Below are 18,657 nucleotides of genomic sequence, written 5' to 3'. Positions count from 1 at the left end.
ACGACTGATTTAGTGAGACACAAATAAGACAGAAGTGCTTATAACTTTATGTTACTGCAGCTTTCACAACTGTTGATACAGGGGGCAGCCATGTTGGATTTTGAACTCTGGCTACTGCGAGGTTGTCCCTAGTTCCGAGCTCGTAAATCCGAGGTCAGGGGGCGTGTGTCCCGACTTTGACCTCGTTGAAACCGAGTTCCGAGGTAAATAGAACGCGGCATTACTACAGTCACAAGAACAAAATCCATCTTTCTCTGTGCGCTCAGCACAGTCAAATGCATATAAGGCACAACACGAGGTTTCCAGTATGAAAAATAAGTGATCATTCAAAACCGATTGTATAGACATGTTATATATACACGCTCATTTTACTGAAGGCCATTGTACATTTGCATACATCTGCATACTTATTGGCAATCTCTTCAAAGATTATGAAAACAACATTGACAGGACAAAAAAAAAGTGCTGGCACAACAACTTTATTGCATCTGATGCGACACCTCTACTTCATTATAACTAAACTACTCTGCAACTAAAAAAATAAAGCTAACCTCAAGAGAAACTTCATTGACTTATTATCTCTGTTTGTGTGTGTGACAGGCGGCCTTTGTTTGCATTCTTGCGGGTGACAGTGGTACACCGGGTGAGGATCTCCTGGACCCGCGGTCTGGGTGGCACCTTGGGTGTTGTCGGGCCCTTGTAGAGGTTGGGATCAGAGACACTGGGAGTCATTATTTTCCCATGTGGGCCGATTGTCGGGTTAAGACGGTTGTTCTCCATGGTGGGAGGCGTGCGGCTGTAACGCAGCTGCTCCTCGTTGTAACTCTGGCTCAGGTTGAAGGACGAGGAGCTCGCCCAGGAAGAATTGAGGTCATCGCTGCTGTCGCAGCTGTCGCTTCCCTCGCTTCCCTCGCTATGTGCTCTTAGGATAATGCCACGTTTCTCCTCTTCTCCGTCCATCTCCACCATGATCGTGGGCGGAGCGGTGCACTTTGCAGTCGTTGGTGAGGTGGCAACGTTTGTAGCAGGGGCGGCGTTTTTCCCTGCAGGCTGAGCAGGAGGTTGTTCACCTTCGATCTCTAGAGAGCGTGATCTTTGCTGGCTGTATGGTTTGGCCAGGCGGGGTGAGGGAGACTTGGCGGTTGGAATTTGCAGCAGGTTTCCTTGTGAGTGGCTGAGCCGGTTGGACTGCTGTTCCAGGCTCGAGGAGAGGAATTGTGGGGAGGAGCAGCGATCTTGATGGTGGGCTGTCATGCGGACGTGAGGGTGGACATAGGGCTGCAGGTACATAGTGGGGATGTAACCTTCTTTACCATTGTATCTGTTAAAAACAACAAAGTGGACAATGTAGGGTTGACATCTGAGTTTAAAGCTTTGAGAATGTTGTTATGATAAGCTTGTCCTGGTAAAACAATCTATAACGACACTTGTACAAAAGGGTTAAATACCTGATGAGCCACCAGCCGTTGTCAGACTTCTGCAGAACTTCCACCACTGTACCGATGGCCACGGTTATCTCGTCATCTTTGGTGGCTTTGTAGCCCTTGACAGCAGTGTACAGCATTCCTGAATGAAAGGGTGAAAGAAATGACATTAATCCATAGTGTTGTAGCAGCTTGACTGACATTAACTCACTAACGTAATTTTAAGACTCTGCACTATGTACGCAAATGTGTTACGTGTGAATAGTGTAATGTCTTGAGATTGGGTACAACTGAAACTATGCATAGGCTATACCACTTTCAGAAGTCCCATCAATTGCATCTTCATCCCAATCATCATCATCATCTAGCTTCTCCAGGTAGGGGGCAGGAAACCAGGCCATCCGCTTGTCTTCATTCTCCACAAGCCACCACCCTGAAGCAACACGAGCACACATTTAACAGGTCTCCGTGGATTTGGGTTCATGAGGTCTATTTTAACCATTAACAGGACACTGAAGACTGAAGCTCGCTCACCTGCTTTGTCTTTGATGAGTACGTCTACTTTTTCATCCATGGCCACTTTGAAAGGTTTGTTCTTGGTGTCTTTGGTCTCGTAAGTGGCCACACATCTGTACGTCTCTGTGATGAACGGCTGGGTCACGTTACCACCGCTGTTCTGTCCAGCATTGGCCCCGACTTCGTCTGATGGCATGATCATGATGCTGAGGAGGACACACGCAGGTTAATTGAGAGATAAAATATGTAGGCTCCAGAAAAGAAAGACGGGGAAAAAAACAGCAGCTCATGCACAAGTCCAATGCCGAATTTCGGCATTAATCACCTAATTAAAGTTAAATTTGTTGTGCAGGAATGCATTGTCTATCGGGTTGTGTTTTAAAGGGTCCTGGTGCAGATACGACTTCAGCATTTGACATTATCCAAGTCCAAATGCTTTCTGAGAAACTCAAATTGTCTATTTTTGCAATTTTACATTCTTCTACCTTTTATGCTCATAGGCTAACTAGAGTGATCTTGTACATAGGCCTTTTTTTCTTTCTTTTTTTTAACCAGGTTTAGGGATAGCAATGTCATTATTTAGTATGGAGTGAAATGTTAATTTAAGAAAGCTTTTTGTCAAGATGGGGCATTCTTTCTGTGAAGGTGAAATGCCTGTGACAAAGCCCACTGCAGTTAATGTCAACACATCTGAATTTAAAATATGAAGAATGTTGGGTTTATACTAAACTTTCTAGACAGATATAGATGTAGAACAGGGTAGTGTACAGTTGTTATTCTGTGTTAAAACATCTTGATAATGTTTCTACTAAATAATTTCTTTATTTTCATGCATATTTATTAGAGTCTGCTTTAAAGGATAATTGAGGGGGTTTTTTTTCTTCCGTTTTTTTTTCTTCCTGGGCATTATTTTCAGTTTTTGTCACCATGCCAATCTGAACTGCCACTGGCCACTTCCCTGTATGACTAGCTTCATGCAGCTTGACGTCTTTAACGCCAACTACTTTTAGGGCCCCAAAAGACTGAAGGCATCCCTAAACAAACTGATGGTATTTAAATTTCTCTTAATATGTTTAGCCCACCTGTTCTTGGCGAACTCCGGCTGCAGGTCCTGGTCTTTGGGTTGGAAGAACTGGATGAACTCTGCAGACTGGGAGACCCGCGGGTCGCAGCTCAGAAGTTCATCACAATATTTCTGCAACAACTTGATGCGCTCTAGTGACTTTGTGGGACCATTCCTCTGGCCGCCCCGGATCACTTTTTTGTCTGAAAGCACACAGTGCGATTGAAGTCAGAATCCAAACGGCCTGTGTGACAGCACATAAGGTGCAGCTGGAAACTACGAACACTATACCTCGAAAGCTGGGGATGGTTCTGTCGGATTTGCGCCTTTTACTTGCGGGTGGGAACAACTTCTTCATTTGTTTCTGTCATACAGAAATTGGTAAAAAAAAAAAAAGAAAAGAAAAGAAAAAAGGGCTGTTGTTAATAACCAAAAATCACACCTGCACATGCGCAACATATAAATGAGCTACAGCAATTTAAATACTCACGTGAAATTTCTTGAAATCCTGAAAAGTCCTGTAAACCACAATATCATTCTGGTCTGACCAAAGCACGGATGTCACGTAGGTCTGGAAAAGGAAAATGGAGATTTTAATCACACTGTAGAGAAGCGCAGATTTTTTTTAAATAAAGCACCTCTCTCTCTCTCCATGTGCGCTTACTTTGCTCTTCTCCTTGTGCATTGCTCCGGTTACACGGACGCTGATGGGATACCGCTGCGCCTCCATGATGAACCGACAGAGACCCAGTGGGTTGGATAGTTGAGATGTTGCGCTGCGACAGATGCCTCTCAGCCTCGCTCTGGTTTGGGGACCTGAAGCAGAGATGCTCGGCAGGTGCTTATTTATCTTTTTCCCGGCGGAGGTGTGGCTTCACGTAGACAATAGGATAATACATCCTCGTCACTTACAGGAAAGTCCAGCGTTTCTAAACTACCGTGAAGCATTTTATGGGCTAATACACACAGTTATTTCCCAAAGTGGTTAAGCCTGTATTGTTGCTTTGGGATGCATGGTTACATTCTTAGCCAAAGGAAACAGCCAGCGGCTGTGTTGCCATTGTCATACAGCGGTTCTCTTTAGTCATGGCTATTTTATTAGTGGGAATGCTGTTCAACAGCATTCCAACTATTGTTATTCGTTTTTTTTATTATTCTTATTCCATACGTTTTTTGGCTCTCTGTAACTTCTGCATACTTTCACCTATTTAAACCATTCAACTTTTCAAATGTTCAGCTCTTTCAGCTAATGATGGGACTTCTTCAACTTTTTTCGTACTATTTATACTTTTTAAAATTTTAAGCTTTTTAACACTTTTTTTTTAACAATAAAGTCAATGAGAGCAGGCTTCAACTCCTTAAAATCTTCTTCCGCTCCCAAAAGTTTCAGCTGCTTCATACTTTCACCTACAGACGCCAAACAAACTTTAAAATGTTCACAAAATACTCAGCTATCCAAACGTATCTTTTCAGTTTGATATCTTTTACAGTTTTTGTGAAATATCTGTTTAAGTTTAGTGATCATTTCAGGAAATTTTATCGATTAAACAGAGTGTGTTTTGCGTGAGCTAGTGTGGATGATGTCATAGCTAGAGGGTGAAGCTTAAAAAAAATGATCTTAGTTCCTTCTCAATAAATTGCTCTCACGCCCACAATATCTACTTGTCATACACAGTTCATACATCAAAACGTAGGTATTTTTGTCTAGTTTCAGAAAATATATACAGTTAAGCGATATGTCTTATACTTTGGGCTCAGCAAGCTTCCAAATGATGAGAGTAACACATTTTCCTCAATCCACCACAATGATAAAAGTCCTGCATATTTTCCAGCGAAGAGCAGAACGAACCACTTTTTTAAATCGCTGATATGCCCACATTTTTATGTTTATCCATATAAATTTTATACCGATTCGTTCACTAAGGCCTTGTGGTGCTCAGGATCACGTCATTTGAGTGATATCAGTTATAGTTTTGGCAGCCTGAGGCTTTGTTTGAGAGCTTGCTATCAGTGTCTGAAGTGCTGGCATGTGCTACAGGAGACATATTAAGAGCAGGCGCTATCGTTATCAGATCAAAGAGATGTTTATAAACATGGCCCAGGCCCTTAGTAACCATGACAACCCTTTCACAGCCAGTCTACCTGATTACTCCAGGCTTGCTGTAGGAGTCAACTAACTAGACTAACTATGATCATCAGTCTATATCATTTGTGTTCCACTTCTGTCTGTCTGTCTGTCTGTTTGTCTGTCTGTCTCCTTATCTGTCTGTCTCCCTCCCTCCCTCTGTCTGTATCCCTCCCTCTTTTCTCACTCTCTTTCTCTATGCCTCCCTCCTTCCTTCTTTCTCTTTTCTCTGTCTTCCTCCCTTCTCTGTTCCACTCCTTCCTTCCTTTAGTCTTCCTCCTTCCTTCTCTCCCTCCAGGGTCATTTGTGATTTGTGATTTCATCCATGTATATAGCCCGTTTCTTTTCAGCCAATATATCCACCTCTCAGCTCTTTAGGCTCATGCTTGTTTGTTCTTCGCAATGGATATGGCTGATAATAATACAAAGTCTTTAAACTTTCAGCCTTTTTAGTCAATTTTAGTCAAAGTTGCTATCTTTCTTTTCCTCTCCTCTCTTTCCTCTCTCTCTCCTTCTCTCTTTATTCTCTTTCTCTCCTCTCTCTTCTCTCCTGCTCTCCTTTCTTCTCTCTTTCTCTCCCTCTCTCTTTCCTCTCTTTCTTCTTGTTCAGCCCCATTCTTTTCACCTAATATATTTCACATCTCATCTCAGCTAGATTGATGCTTTTTCGTTCTATGCAGTGTATATATCTGATAATAATGAAAATATTTCTTCTTTAAGCCTTTTCAACTTTCATCTTTAACAGTATTACAGTGTTAATTTGTTTCATATTTCTGCATATATGAGTCATTATCAGTTAGAAAATCTACTCAGACCTCACAATGTTCTACATATTTTGTCATTATTCAACCTTTAAAGCAAACAGTTCAGTTTAGCATAAACTTTTAACTTTTTAATGAAATTCATACTTATTAAACCGATTTCCACTTTTTCAACTATTCTCACTATTTCAACTTCTTCTTACGGATTTAAGCTATTCAACCAGTTAGGCTTTAGCAATTCAGCTATTCAGCATTCCCACGCATTTTCTGCAGGAAATGCATTTTCTAGTTCCTCTAGTTATTCAATTCTGATGTAAAAATGTGATGTGAATATGGTTCAGGTTATGCCAGCTTATACTTGTGAAACAGGCCTCTCTGGTGATGGTTTACCATTTTTTTTTCTTTCAGAATGTGTCTTCACAAAATCCCCTCTAATAAGCGACTTTGAGTTCGTGAAAAGCGTTATATTAATTCAATGTATTATTATTATTATTATTATTATTATAATCACCAGAGTGAGACGATTCAGTTTTTCCCCCTTCCATTTTAGCTACCCATCCAGTCATTTGATTCAGACCAATCACATCAGAAAATGTCAGTTTTTACTTAATTGGTGCTTCATTCTGTGTAAAACACATTTCCCGCCTATAGCTAAACAAATATGACGACAATACATAAAAACATATTTCTGTTTATTTTGTGCCATGGTGGAAGGATATTCCTACCTTCAAAACACAATGTCAGTTAAAACTGCTTCACATAAGATGTAAAACAACATTAAATACACAACGAAAAGGAAAATAAAGAAAAGTAGAATGAAATGAAGTAGTCAAAAGAAAAAAGTGGTAAATAAATATATTCTATGAATCTGGTGTCATTGTTAAAGTCCTTTAAAACAAATGAGTTAAGGAAGGAAGTTGTTGCCCATATTTGTAACGTCTTTCCTCATGCGGTATATAGGAATGTATGTTTCCTTCTCTCTTTCTCAGCTGCCGCATGTAGGCCCTACACCAAACATGAGCCACATTTGTTTGAGGTTTTCTTCTTGAAGACACCTCACTAGTTAATCATCAATCTGTTGGTAACCATGCAAAAGGAACTCCCACGAGGAAATGTTATTGTAAAATCGGTCTCCAAGCACCTCAAGAAAACCAAACCCTGCTGTAGGGGCCTTAACAAAAAGTTAAAAGCATTTTCGAGCACAGCCCATAAAACTGCTGTTCTGTGTGGATTTAACCTGATTATAAAGGGATGGAGGTGACCCTCATTTTTGGAAATGTATTCTTCATTTAATGACATTCGGATATCCATTTATGTGATGTCTGACAAGGTCTGTGGGGGGGTTAGCGAATTTGTCCTTGATTTCTCACACCACTTGTTAGTTGATTTATTTATCAGCACCTACAAAGTTGGCCACACACTTGACCAGGGATCTTCAACAGGGGGTCCGGGCCCCCGAGGGGGTCCTCACAGTCAATGCAGAGGGGCCTTCAAATTAGTTAATTTTTGAAAGTCTTAACATGAATCCAACATATTAGCAAATATAGAGCCCCACTGAGCATAGGCTTACTGGCCTATAGGTAAGGTAGTCACAAAGGTAGCCATCCACAGATAGTTTATCCTGAGGATTTACTGTGCCACATGTATGGTTAACATTAAAACATGATTTATAAAATCATGCCAACAATTATAAGGCTATTTTAAAACCTTAGTATTTTATGCAAAGAAGGTATAAAGACTTTAGGCTGCCCTACACGTTATTTAATATGCAATTTAATTTTATACAATATATGTAGTAGGGGGTTCCTGCTCCATCTCACTCTCAGTTAAGGGGTCCCTTAAACACCGTTGAAGACCCCTGCACTAGAACTTAACTGCTACATAAGGTTTAGAAGTTTGTAACTGTGTGCTTAAAAGAGAAAAGGACTTAACTGTTTTGTTGTCCACTAACTGAAAACTAGTCCTGGCTGCTATGATCTCCGTTAGGTCATTGACTAAACTTTGTTAGTGCTGCGGTGCCCTGAAAGCCTAACAGTTAACATGCATAGTACCACATACATAACTGCAACATCCCTGGTTATATTTCAGCCAGGAAGCTGTGCTGCATGTTGTACCCATCTGTCTTCTCGGTTTCCTGTCTCTTTCTGCGCTGTCAACTGTCGAATAAAGGCAGTCCTGGGTTTATCCCAAAAATAAAATAACGTCAAAGAATAAAGAGCTGTGTATGAAATAGTTCACTCTTTATTTCTCCTCACACAATGCACTCATAGCTGATTTATCATACATCATCTTCTTTAAATCAGGTGTATTCAGTCACGACTTTGAATGACTCTCTCCCAAATAAACATTGCACATTTTGTTGTGTTCTCTGTTATACAATTCAAAATAAAAAAGCAAATTTGGATTGTAACATCTTCAATCCACATAGTTGGTTAAAAAAAAAAAAATGACAGTGCCAACGTGCTTCCCACAACTCTTCTAATCCAACCCCCCGTCATGCTGAAGGCGACCGAGCCAGCTGAAAGTCTAGAAGCAACACGCAACACAGTGGCAGGCCGAGTACATGCACTCTCTAGCACACAACTTTATATCAACCCTTTCCAGACAAAATGTCAGCATCCTCAGGTTGCTCATGACATTTTCAGTTATTTTTTACACAATCCCTCTCCAACACTGAAATATACCTTTATGATTTTGTTCAAATAAAACATTACTAACCTAATAATTTCTTTTTTTTAAAAAAAATTAAAAAAGGAGCTTTACAAACCTTTAAAATCGTAAGGCAACAGGTTTTTCCTTAGCATCAAATGTTTTATTCTTCCTCCATCCCCTTTCCCTACTTTTTTTTTCCATGAGCCACAAAAGGTACTCTTTTACACATATTTTCCACTGAGGACAGAACAGTAACACATTGTAGATAAGCATGTTATGTGAAGCTTTTTGTTACCTCCAACTGTTGTGCCCTTTATGTAAAGGTTAAGAGGAAATGCAGTAAAATAAAGTCATTTAGCCACATTTAACAGCTTCTAAAAATGAAAATAATACGGACAAATGTGACTGAAACTAAAGACAAGTAAGATTCCATCCACAGACTGTGTTGAAGTTTAACATTCAAATCACTGCATTGTTTTTGCCGTGTTGAATCTTAACTTTTCCAGTCAGTCAAACTCCATGTGCCACGAAATCTCTAATCTTCTCGTCAACCGCTTATCGACACCTATTTACGGGACTGAAAATCTTACATTATTGAAACTAATGGAGTTGGAATGTTCTGTCACATGTCTTGAGCTTCAAATGCTGGTAACTAAATCTACTTGTTTTTTTTCTCTAAGTCTTAATTCCTTATGCTTTTTCACTCATGGTTGTTCTTAATTTAAAAAATAAATAAATCACTCTGCCATAAATCATCTGAAAATAAAATAAGTTAGGTGCGGTTAGAAATCCTACCTATTAGTCAGTCACCTTTGGCTTGCATAGAGACATTTTGATGTGATTTAAGACTTTTTGTCAAGATCTTGAGACAACTGTGTTTGAAAAAGCAGAAGCTTTGAAATGATTGATTATTAACGCCCTGTTGGAAATCAACATCATTGTAATCCTAACTCAGCCAACTCCCACATTCAGCTTTTTCAGTTATTAAATACATATTACCCAAACACACCATCCCTGAGCCACAGACCATGACTTGGTCTGATAGACCTTGCATAAAAAGTAGACCACTGCTCATCATTGCTACTTTTGCAACCTTTTGGCAATAATACTCTGCATTAAACACTATGGGGTGTTAAAGCTGATGTTGTAGATTTAAAATAAGATTCTCTAAATTAAGCTTTACTGAACAAAACTCTTCTCACAAATGTATACCCTTTATACTATTTTCTTTTGCAAATCTTAGCTAAAAAGGCAATTACATGCACGTTTCTCCACTGAAGGAAAACAGGAACATATTTCTCCAGCAAAAGGGAGACAGATCCTATGAAACGAAATCCGGTAGCACAAAATGAAATCAAAAAAACAGAAACATGAGCACTACAGTGACTGTAAGAACCTTCCATCTGTCACTGATCTTTGTCTTCCTTTAAACTCTTCTCTCTGTGCCTTCTTTCTTTCAGCATAGGAGTGTCGGACCACATGTTAAATTTCCCTGCAGCGAGAAAAACGGGTCAGCTCCGATCTTGGCACTAAAGGGCTCTCCGTTGTTCCCATCCCAGTTAACCACAGGGCAGTATGAACTGCACGCTCCTTGACTCGATACTCATGTGTGCGTTTGTCACCGAAACTCATAAATAGGCATACTGTTCTCTCGAACATGGTTTAGGTTTAGAGACTGGTACCTGCAGAGGAAAGTAGGAAAGAAAACAGAGACAAATATCGGCATAAGAATCACGTTCCAATGTGGCGACAAAAATTGACTCTGGTTTGTGATGTTTGGTAGTTACCATTCTGAGCTCCTGTGGTAATAATACCCCTCGATAGTGGCTGTGGACTTCTGGAAACAGATGTAATAGAAGCCAGCGAAGGAGGCACCGCTAATGTCTTTGATAGTGTGGTCTGGAACTAGAAACTGCTCCTGAGGGAGGGAGGGAGGGGAAGTGGAGGTTAGAGGTTAAAGCTACCACAAGGACAGAGAGAGAAATGACAGGTGACAGTAAAACTATGTACTAACCTTCCACCTCATGAAGACATAATCACTGTTGTTCAACACTTCATAGTCAAAGTCATCCGAGTTGAAGCTTTTGGCGTATTTGTAAAAAGGCTGGAACTTGCCCTGGTAAGAGTTCATTAAATACAGGTAAGAGAACAGAAACTATGGAGATGGTGACAAGACAAAAAAACTAAGAACTGAAAAAGTAAAAGATGCAAAGTCTAATTTCCTGCCATGTAAATTATCATTAATCATTTCATGCTTAAAATAAAATACAGAGATGCCCGTTGTTCCTTGATATAAACTTCACTTTAACAGTTGCCATGGGCTTTTCTTATCAACACAGTGATAAGCGCTGCTTCTGCCTGGCTCCATCTATTGTTCATCAAGAGGTAGCCAAACAAAATGAAAAAGACAGATCATCATTTTTTTTCCCTTGCTCTCCTCCCATCGTATGAAAGACGACTCACATTGTGATTGCTCAATGTACTGTATACATCCTGCTGTTGGTGTACGATATTTGAACATTAAACCAACGAATGCACAAATAATACTGCACTAAAATAAAAGTCAAACAGGACATACCCAGTGCTTTCTGTCCACGTCCTCATCTGCGTCCCACTTCCTAGTTAAAAAAGGCCTTTTTTGACTGATAATTTCACCAGCAAAGAATGTTGTGAGAGTGGGATACTCCTGACGCACAGAGAAAGGAATGAAAAAGCAGATACATTAATAGTGGTTCAACTTTGTGTATGCCTGAAAACTATATTTAATTTTAAAATGCTTAAAGGGGTACTGCTCTGTCAATCCATCACTGCAACATGAGGATTATTAAGATTTCCAGAATGTCCTGTGACTTGTATGTTCTGCAGTTTTCTCATGTTCTTCTGAATGAATATATATATATATATATATATATATATATATATATATATATATATATATATATATATATATATATATATATATATATATATACACACACACACACACACACACACACACACACACACACACACACACACACACACCAAACATCACAAAACTGATATACCTGTACAGCTTCAACTAGCTGTGCCATTAATCCAACAAAGATAATTATCAATATGTTGACTTACTGCCTTCCATGTAGTTTTTTTTGCATTAGATAGAGCAGCTGACAAGCTATTACGGAGCTATTACGGACTGGATAGTCTCGCATTGGCAGACATTTCTCAGCAGTGCTGCGGAGTAAGGTTGGACTACACCACAAATGCATTGTGGGATAAGAGAAAAAAAACCGCTCTGGGTTGTTTGCATTTCTTTAACCCAATCACAATCATCTTGGGTGACACCAAGTTCCGGACACAGCAACGGTGGCTCTGCAAAGAGGTATTGGGAAGGAACTTTTAGTTCCAAAACATCCCAGTTAGAGAGTAAATGCCGTAAACATCTTCTTTGTAAATCTTTACAATCATTCACCAAAAGAACCAAGCAGGCCTGCCTTATTGCACAATCCAAATTCTCTTCAAAAGTTTTTCAGAGTGTAGTTTGCTAGTTCGAAGTTTGTTGTTGTTTCCCGAAGCGAAGGGATTTTGAGAACGGCAACACACAGAGCAGAAGGTGAGGGACTTCTGGCGTGTATATGTCAGGCTTTATCCTGGAAATGTACTTCCGTTGATCCAAACAACAGGCTAGAGTGTGTAGACCTGAAAGATGAGGTTAAACCTAGTGGTCTCACATTTGTCTACCATTAATCTGACTTTAGAAACCAGTTTGTGCAGAATAAACGTCAGTCTTACGACATCTGGAAGCTCACCTCAGTCAGGCCTTTGATCTTCAGGTATCCACACAAATATGAATCCTCCACAGTCACATGCTGCGAACAGATTTAGGGAACACATAATTATGTATCTCAAGAAGCCTGAAATCACAGGTGCAAAAATGGTACTCCTCCTTAATGATGTAAAACAAATTGCAGGAGGGCTGTTGTGAACAGAGACAAACCGTACAATGTAGGATGCTGACATTGCTGTCAAAATTAATGCTAGTAGATTAATTCCACTCATTTAGGTAGATACATGTACAAAATGCGAACGTGTCTGGGTAGTAGGTGTAACGTTACTGGAAAAATAGGTGACGAAAAGGTTAATTAATGAAATTATGTCCCAATTCACAATGTAACAGAAAAAAAACAGTCACCTAGCAAAACTAGGTCTGCGCGTTAGTATTATATGACAACCATAAAAATAAAGCTTAACAAGCTAACGTCAGCTAACTTAGCAAATGTGGCTGACTTTGCATATAACAATAAACAAACAAATGTTAAACAACCAAACAAGTTCATGTCAATAAGACATTACCTGCAAAACAACCTCAACGTCGTACGAGTTGCCTTTGCTCTTCTGATAACCCCGAAACTGTGAGCCGCTGTACAGTAGCGAAGTGGCCACCCCCGGTTGGTAGGTGTTGATCGGGGAAGGGGGAACAAGAGAGGCCGAGGATGGGCAGGCCGAGCCGGTGCTACTGCAGCACTCTGCTCGGACAGGCATGATGAGCGCTAAAGTGTCACCGTTAGCAACCGTCATGAACTTTACAACTGAGTACACCACAGCTGGACAGAGAATGGGTCCTGGCAGAGGGTCTACCTGCTGCAAAAAAATCTCCGAGGTCCCAAAACTTTGCTCAATTTGGCTAGCTGTCCATGGACTGGAATACTGCAACGTTTCATTTGAGAATCCAGCTTCTCTGAATTTCATTGGCTGGAAACTGGTGCTCGGCTTGAGCAAGTTTACCCAAATGCATTCTGGGATTTGTATTCAATTTTCTACTACACTAGACATGACTGAGTCAAGAAGTCTAGAAACAAAGATATTTCTTCAGTCTCTACTATATCATATATAATAAAAAATACTATATTTACATATGATGAAATATATACCAAAACATTTGATTTGTATCCATTAAATATTTTATTCTATTTTGTTATGCTGTTTTATTAGCACAGTGAAAATTGTGAATGTTAAGACTTTGAGACCTTGAATATATACCTCTGTTTTGTGTTGAACAGATTTTGCCTATAATTTTTTGAAATGTTTCTAAAGACTTTAAAGCCATCGCTTATTTAGAGATATATTGTGGACACAATTGTTAGATGATTTGTATTTATTTGTTTTTTATTTTCTTAAATTAATTTGCTTATTTCATTGCTTCAATCTAAAAATGATTTTTACATGTGTATGCATTTGTTTATATATATATATATATATATATATATATATATATATATATATATATATATATATATATATATTATTAAAAGCAAGAAAAAGGTGAACAGGTGGGATTCCTTATGATATATATTTAACTGTCTATGGACCAAATATAGAAATAAAAAAACTTACTTGCACACTGAAATTTGTTACAGTTGTCAAGTCAGGTTGCGAAAAATACATAAACAAATGTTTTTGGCGAAACATGTTTTACAGATGATGATACTGCAACTCCTCCAGCTGCTCCCACAAGTGGTCCACATATCTGTGGATGTCTGAGATGCGCATGCGGTTCCGCTTAAGTTCTTTGTCTTGAATCTGTAATAACCAAGCAAACAATAACAAGACTGTGAGATACTGGATGTCATCGATATAAAAATGGGAACTGGGGTGTTTGTTTGAATGTAATTTCAGCTCTCTACCCCTTTAATGAGGGCCACTTTCCAGGCATTGACACGTGTAACCAACTGAGTCTCTCGGCCATTGATCTTCAGCAGGTGGTTATCGTGGCCAGTTGTCAGTGCATCCATCACTGTGTCTTTGTCTGTAAACAGCTACACAGAGAAAAGACAATTGTGAACGGCTGAAGGCACTGACACTGGTAATAAACCATGTCCCCACCTTGTCAGACTCATCCAGGTTAATCTCTTCACATTAGACTTTATCTGCAATAATATATATATATACTTCTTTACATATATATATGCTAAATTTAGCCTTCAGGCCTTTCAAAATGGTGGCCGTAATGCTACACTGTAGTGTTGACATGGCAGGGTGTGCAGGCCGTAATGTTTTAGTTGTGTTTATTTTCTTTATTTGGTCTCTGAGATTAAACAGAGCAGAACTGAGAGAGAAGTCTGACATTTTTATAATAGTCCAAATAAATATATATTCCATCCTATATTTTGGATAGCGAGTTTGGTCTATAAGGAATAACCCCCTTACCATTTTAACATCATCTGGCATGTCCTTATCCAGTTTGTCCTTGGACACATTCTCCAGAGTTGCTACAGCAATCTTTTGCACCTTCTCATTATAACTATCCTCCAGATCTCGACATTGCGCAAATGTATGACTGAGTCATGGAAATTCTAAATTAGATAATCACTCATTTTGCACCCAAACTGTGTGTGTGTGTGTGTGTGTGTGTGTGTGTGTGTGTGTGTGTGTGTGTGTGTGTGTGTGTGTGTGTGTGTGTGTGTGTGTGTGTGTGTGTGTGTGTGTCACTGTGTATGATTTAAACATGTCTGGATTACTGGCCACAGAAAGCGGGCAACTGCCCTGGAACCCAGATTTGAGTACATTAAAATTGAATTGGGAGCAAGTTGCTACCCCAAATGAGGATGTACAGTATCTCAATAGCTTGACCCTGAGAACAGTAATGAACCAGTGTTATTATAAATTATTTAAATCTCTTAATGATGATGACACCAAGAAAGGATATATCCCTTGAACAGTTTCACTGAAGTTGCCAACTATGTCTGAGATGTTGATGTCCAACTTTTTGATGATATCCTGAAATGAACAAGAGGCTTCATTAAAAAAAGAAAAAGAAAAACAGTTTTTAAATTAAATGTTAAATTATTTGTATCTATAGAATCTATAATAAACTATGTAACATAACTAATGTTACTGAGGCTAAAGAGAGATTTAAGAAGTGGCTCAAATGAAATACACTTTAAGCAGATTGAAGACCATATGCTTTACAAAGTATAAAAGGTATACACACACACACACACACACACACACACACACACACACACACACACACACACACACACACACACACACACACACACACAGTTTGGGTGCAAAATGAGTGATTATGTAATTTAGAATTTACCTCCAGCTGGCTGACCAGCTGAAATTCCAGTGCCATGAGGCTGTTACAGAGTTGGTTGATTTCATCGTTGTAGTGGTTGATCTTGACCTCGAGCAGGTCTGGGTCTGATAACTGTTTCAACTCCACTATCCTCTAGAAAGGTGAGAACACAAGATAAATTATACTAACTATAAGTTATACTAATCAATCATATCAGGTTACTAATTTATCCAAATACAGTAGTACAGGTCTTAATTGGTCCTCACAGCTCACCTTTTTCTGTTCCTGCTCAAAATTTTCCAATATTTCCGATGCTTTCTGCTGGTAGTCCATCACGGCCTTATCCTGACCACTGAAGAAGGAGCTCACCTCTGTCTCTCTTCGCTTATGTTCAGCCAAACCTATTTCAAATAACTGCATACACTGCTCCACCATTTGGTGCTCAAATGTAAGTATAGGGTTAAGGAATTCAAGTGCTAATTTCCACAGATTATATTTTATTATCAATACACCTGCATTGATTAGAAACGAAGACAGAAGAGGATATGTTTGAAGAAGGTGAGCCACTTCAGGCACACAGTGCAGTGTCTCTGCCTCTGGATCGTCTTCAAACATGCTTTTAAACAGGTAAGAGCCATTCAGGAACTCCACGAAGGCATCCTGTAGGGAAGAAGAACTGAATTTACACACATATATAATTCCATATATAATTTATGAGAGCTCAGTGGAGAAAAATGTTGATGATCACCAAATGCAAGCTTTATATTACCGTGTGTAATTTGACTTTAGATTCCTGGCTTTGCTCAGCCTCATCAGCTTGTTGCATGGGCAGCTCCTCTCGTTTCATTTCCTCAAGGACATAGTGGTATTTGATAGATGCTTCATTTTTCTGTACATAGACACGAGATTTTAGTCACACAGTATCACCATGGCAAATGGCCATGTGGAATTTCCAAAGAAACTTCGACATAGTCATGTTTTAAGATAAAATAAAAAATAGCTTAAAAGAAAAAGGAGAAAACACTAGATTGCAACTTGGGTTTGAGTCAAAACACATCACTGTTTATACTTACTGTATTCTCGTCAAGTAATCTGTAGTCAAGGCACACCAAGTTTGGAAAGTAGGCTGCGATGAAAAATTTGTAATCGTCTTCCTTTGAGACAGGATTTCCAAATAGGTTGACAGTGAACAGGTTCTTGAACTTCCTGAGATAGAGCACCTTTGAAATGCATTACATTTGCAATAGGTTATGTAAACATTCTGTAATGTTATATTCTGAAACTGCAAAACACAAATGTTACATAAGACAAATGCAGCATGTTACACATCATATGTGACAAATTTATGCAAGAAAATCTTGTTACTTTGTCCAGCTTTTCAATAAGGTTGTTGGCGATGAAGAAATGAGTGATTTTCTCAAGTGTGTCTATGTTTTCAATAACAGAGATTCTGTTGTTGGACAAATTCAGAACTTCAAGCTTCCGCAGAGACTCCAGACCTTCAATTTTCTCGATGCTGTTGAATGACAGATCTAAAAGACACATTCAGAATAACTGTCATTACTACTGGTAGTTACTGGGCTCATATTTTTTAAGATGTTTTCTACATCTTTGCCAATACATGTACAATTATTACAAGTAAGCATTAGCAGAATACAAAACTACCAAGCGTCATCTTACTAAGCCATGTCAGATTAATCAGACGGTCCAAGCCTTCAATCTTCTCTATGACGTTGTGGTTCAAATCCAGTTTTGCCAAGGATGTGAATTCCCATAAGTGGTCAATAATCAGGATGTCTGTGAACAAACAAATCTAAATGTAATTGGACTGCATTTATATAGTGCTTTACTAGTCTCAACACCTACTCATAGCCTTTGACATAGCACAGGAACCATGGTGGCCGAGGCTGCAATACAAGGTGCCACCCGCTCATCAGATAAACATTGTCTTGCCCAAGGACACTTCGACTTGGGACTGCAGGGCCAGGCTACAGACCTTCCGAATGGACCACTCCACAACCTGAGCCACAGCCGCCCCTGAAAGCCTCTCACATACCTAAACCCAATACACATTCATACACATATTTCTTTTTTTCTTACTTCTGTATTCCAGACGTAGTTTAAGGATTTCATTGAAGTGGATTTCCTCCACCTTGACAATAAGCCCAGCCTGATCTTGAGGATCTTGCTCTGCTTGCTCGACTATTGCCTTCTGCAGAATCTCCTCATCCATCAACGTGGTAGATTTACCACAACGCCTCGTCATCCTGCTGCTAGTGGGGTTGGAGGCACGCTTGACTTCACTTTATCCTCTGCTGAAAGAAGAAAGTAGATCATATTTTGTGAATTTGGAGCTTGGCTTGTTCGGTTAAAGATTAGCTATGCTAAACAAAGAAGATTATTTTTGATGGCGTAGGATGATATTAACTCACACCATTATTAGCTCGCTAAAATGAATCAATTAATGCGCTTCCAAGAAAAACATTAGCCAATTTTAACTACCAACGACCACCGCAAAATCAACAAACATTAGCTAGTTACAAGTTCGTAAAGCCAGTAACGTTGCCTCTTACCTCTTACCTCTGTTGTTTACACACCGTTACATAGCAACCGGTTAACATTAAGCTGCGTTCAAGTACGTTAAAAATGTTTCTGCTAAAATAAACGTTTAATTTCAAAATATACTTGCTTGAGTTATTAATGTATGTAATAACAACACAAATCAAAATAATCATTAGTTATCATGACACTAAGATTGTGTGTTGTTTTCTTTTGGTTAAACCTTTTTTAAAGCGCAGTGTAGGCTCTAGTCTAACCAGTCTACCAGTTAGCCTATGTATCTTTGTATTCTATATTTCAGAGGATGAATGCTTGAGTAATTTTTTTTATCGTTGTTTGTGTATTTCCGTGCATTTATATATAATTATGGAGCGCTTTGAAGTAAAATTCATGTTTATATGTATTACAAATGTTTAACATAACACATAGCTTCCGTTGTTTAACATGACTGACATTGATTCCATCCATACGTGTGTAACTTTTGGGCCATT

At 39.1% G+C, this 18,657-nt stretch overlaps 3 protein-coding genes across 9 annotated transcripts; all 3 read right to left on the bottom strand.

Moving 5' to 3' along the window:
* Positions 1 to 23: 23 nt before the first annotated feature.
* Positions 24 to 4,143, bottom strand: noxo1a (NADPH oxidase organizer 1a). The gene is made up of 8 exons (XM_039823905.1): positions 3,668 to 4,143; positions 3,494 to 3,574; positions 3,295 to 3,367; positions 3,023 to 3,206; positions 1,959 to 2,146; positions 1,738 to 1,857; positions 1,449 to 1,566; positions 24 to 1,321 (listed from the first exon to the last, which is right to left on the bottom strand). The coding sequence occupies exons 1-8, from the start codon at positions 3,731 to 3,733 to the stop codon at positions 565 to 567; spliced, it is 1,587 nt and encodes a 528-aa protein (XP_039679839.1). The 5' UTR covers positions 3,734 to 4,143; the 3' UTR covers positions 24 to 564.
* Positions 4,144 to 8,108: 3,965 nt separating this feature from the next.
* gid4 (GID complex subunit 4 homolog) lies at positions 8,109 to 13,373 on the bottom strand. The gene is made up of 6 exons (XM_039825809.1): positions 12,877 to 13,373; positions 12,333 to 12,392; positions 11,120 to 11,227; positions 10,556 to 10,657; positions 10,329 to 10,459; positions 8,109 to 10,223 (listed from the first exon to the last, which is right to left on the bottom strand). The coding sequence occupies exons 1-6, from the start codon at positions 13,270 to 13,272 to the stop codon at positions 10,160 to 10,162; spliced, it is 861 nt and encodes a 286-aa protein (XP_039681743.1). The 5' UTR covers positions 13,273 to 13,373; the 3' UTR covers positions 8,109 to 10,159.
* Positions 13,374 to 13,844: 471 nt separating this feature from the next.
* Positions 13,845 to 18,387, bottom strand: drc3 (dynein regulatory complex subunit 3). Of its 7 annotated transcripts, none has more exons than XM_039823815.1 (13): positions 18,181 to 18,387; positions 17,708 to 17,922; positions 17,288 to 17,404; positions 16,973 to 17,139; positions 16,681 to 16,827; positions 16,375 to 16,496; positions 16,155 to 16,262; positions 15,881 to 16,055; positions 15,629 to 15,760; positions 15,230 to 15,300; positions 14,731 to 14,854; positions 14,208 to 14,339; positions 13,845 to 14,103 (listed from the first exon to the last, which is right to left on the bottom strand). In XM_039823815.1, the coding sequence occupies exons 2-13, from the start codon at positions 17,871 to 17,873 to the stop codon at positions 13,996 to 13,998; spliced, it is 1,569 nt and encodes a 522-aa protein (XP_039679749.1). In that variant the 5' UTR covers positions 17,874 to 17,922; positions 18,181 to 18,387; the 3' UTR covers positions 13,845 to 13,995. The 7 variants fall into 7 exon arrangements, with proteins under 7 accessions (XP_039679749.1, XP_039679742.1, XP_039679743.1 ...); XM_039823808.1 differs by having other exon boundaries at positions 16,155 to 16,267; positions 16,377 to 16,496; positions 18,181 to 18,385; XM_039823809.1 differs by having other exon boundaries at positions 16,155 to 16,267; positions 16,377 to 16,496; positions 17,708 to 17,919; positions 18,181 to 18,385.
* Positions 18,388 to 18,657: the final 270 nt, after the last annotated feature.

This window comes from Perca fluviatilis, chromosome 15 (assembly GCF_010015445.1).
Source record: "Perca fluviatilis chromosome 15, GENO_Pfluv_1.0, whole genome shotgun sequence".
NCBI classification, from domain to species: Eukaryota; Metazoa; Chordata; class Actinopteri; order Perciformes; family Percidae; genus Perca; species Perca fluviatilis.
The sequence above is the reverse complement of the archived record's forward strand: the minus strand, read 5'-3'. Positions and strand labels throughout refer to the sequence as shown.

Coding starts and splice junctions, on each gene's coding strand:
- gid4 (XM_039825809.1), bottom strand. CDS start 13,272: ATGAAATTCAGAGAAGCTGGATTCTCAAATGAAACGTTGCAGTATTCC. Junction 11,228..12,332: donor AGATCAAAGGCCTGACTGAG/GTGAGCTTCCAG, acceptor TCTGTGCGTCAG/GAGTATCCCACTCTCACAAC. Junction 10,460..10,555: donor ATGTCTTCATGAGGTGGAAG/GTTAGTACATAG, acceptor TCCCTCCCTCAG/GAGCAGTTTCTAGTTCCAGA.
- drc3 (XM_039823808.1), bottom strand. CDS start 17,873: ATGACGAGGCGTTGTGGTAAATCTACCACGTTGATGGATGAGGAGATT. Junction 16,497..16,680: donor GATTACTTGACGAGAATACA/GTAAGTATAAAC, acceptor GTCTATGTACAG/AAAAATGAAGCATCTATCAA. Junction 16,056..16,154: donor GTGGCTCACCTTCTTCAAAC/ATATCCTCTTCT, acceptor CCCTATACTTAC/ATTTGAGCACCAAATGGTGG.
- noxo1a (XM_039823905.1), bottom strand. CDS start 3,733: ATGGAGGCGCAGCGGTATCCCATCAGCGTCCGTGTAACCGGAGCAATG. Junction 3,368..3,493: donor AGGATTTCAAGAAATTTCAC/GTGAGTATTTAA, acceptor TCTGTATGACAG/AAACAAATGAAGAAGTTGTT. Junction 2,147..3,022: donor CCGGAGTTCGCCAAGAACAG/GTGGGCTAAACA, acceptor TGTCCTCCTCAG/CATCATGATCATGCCATCAG.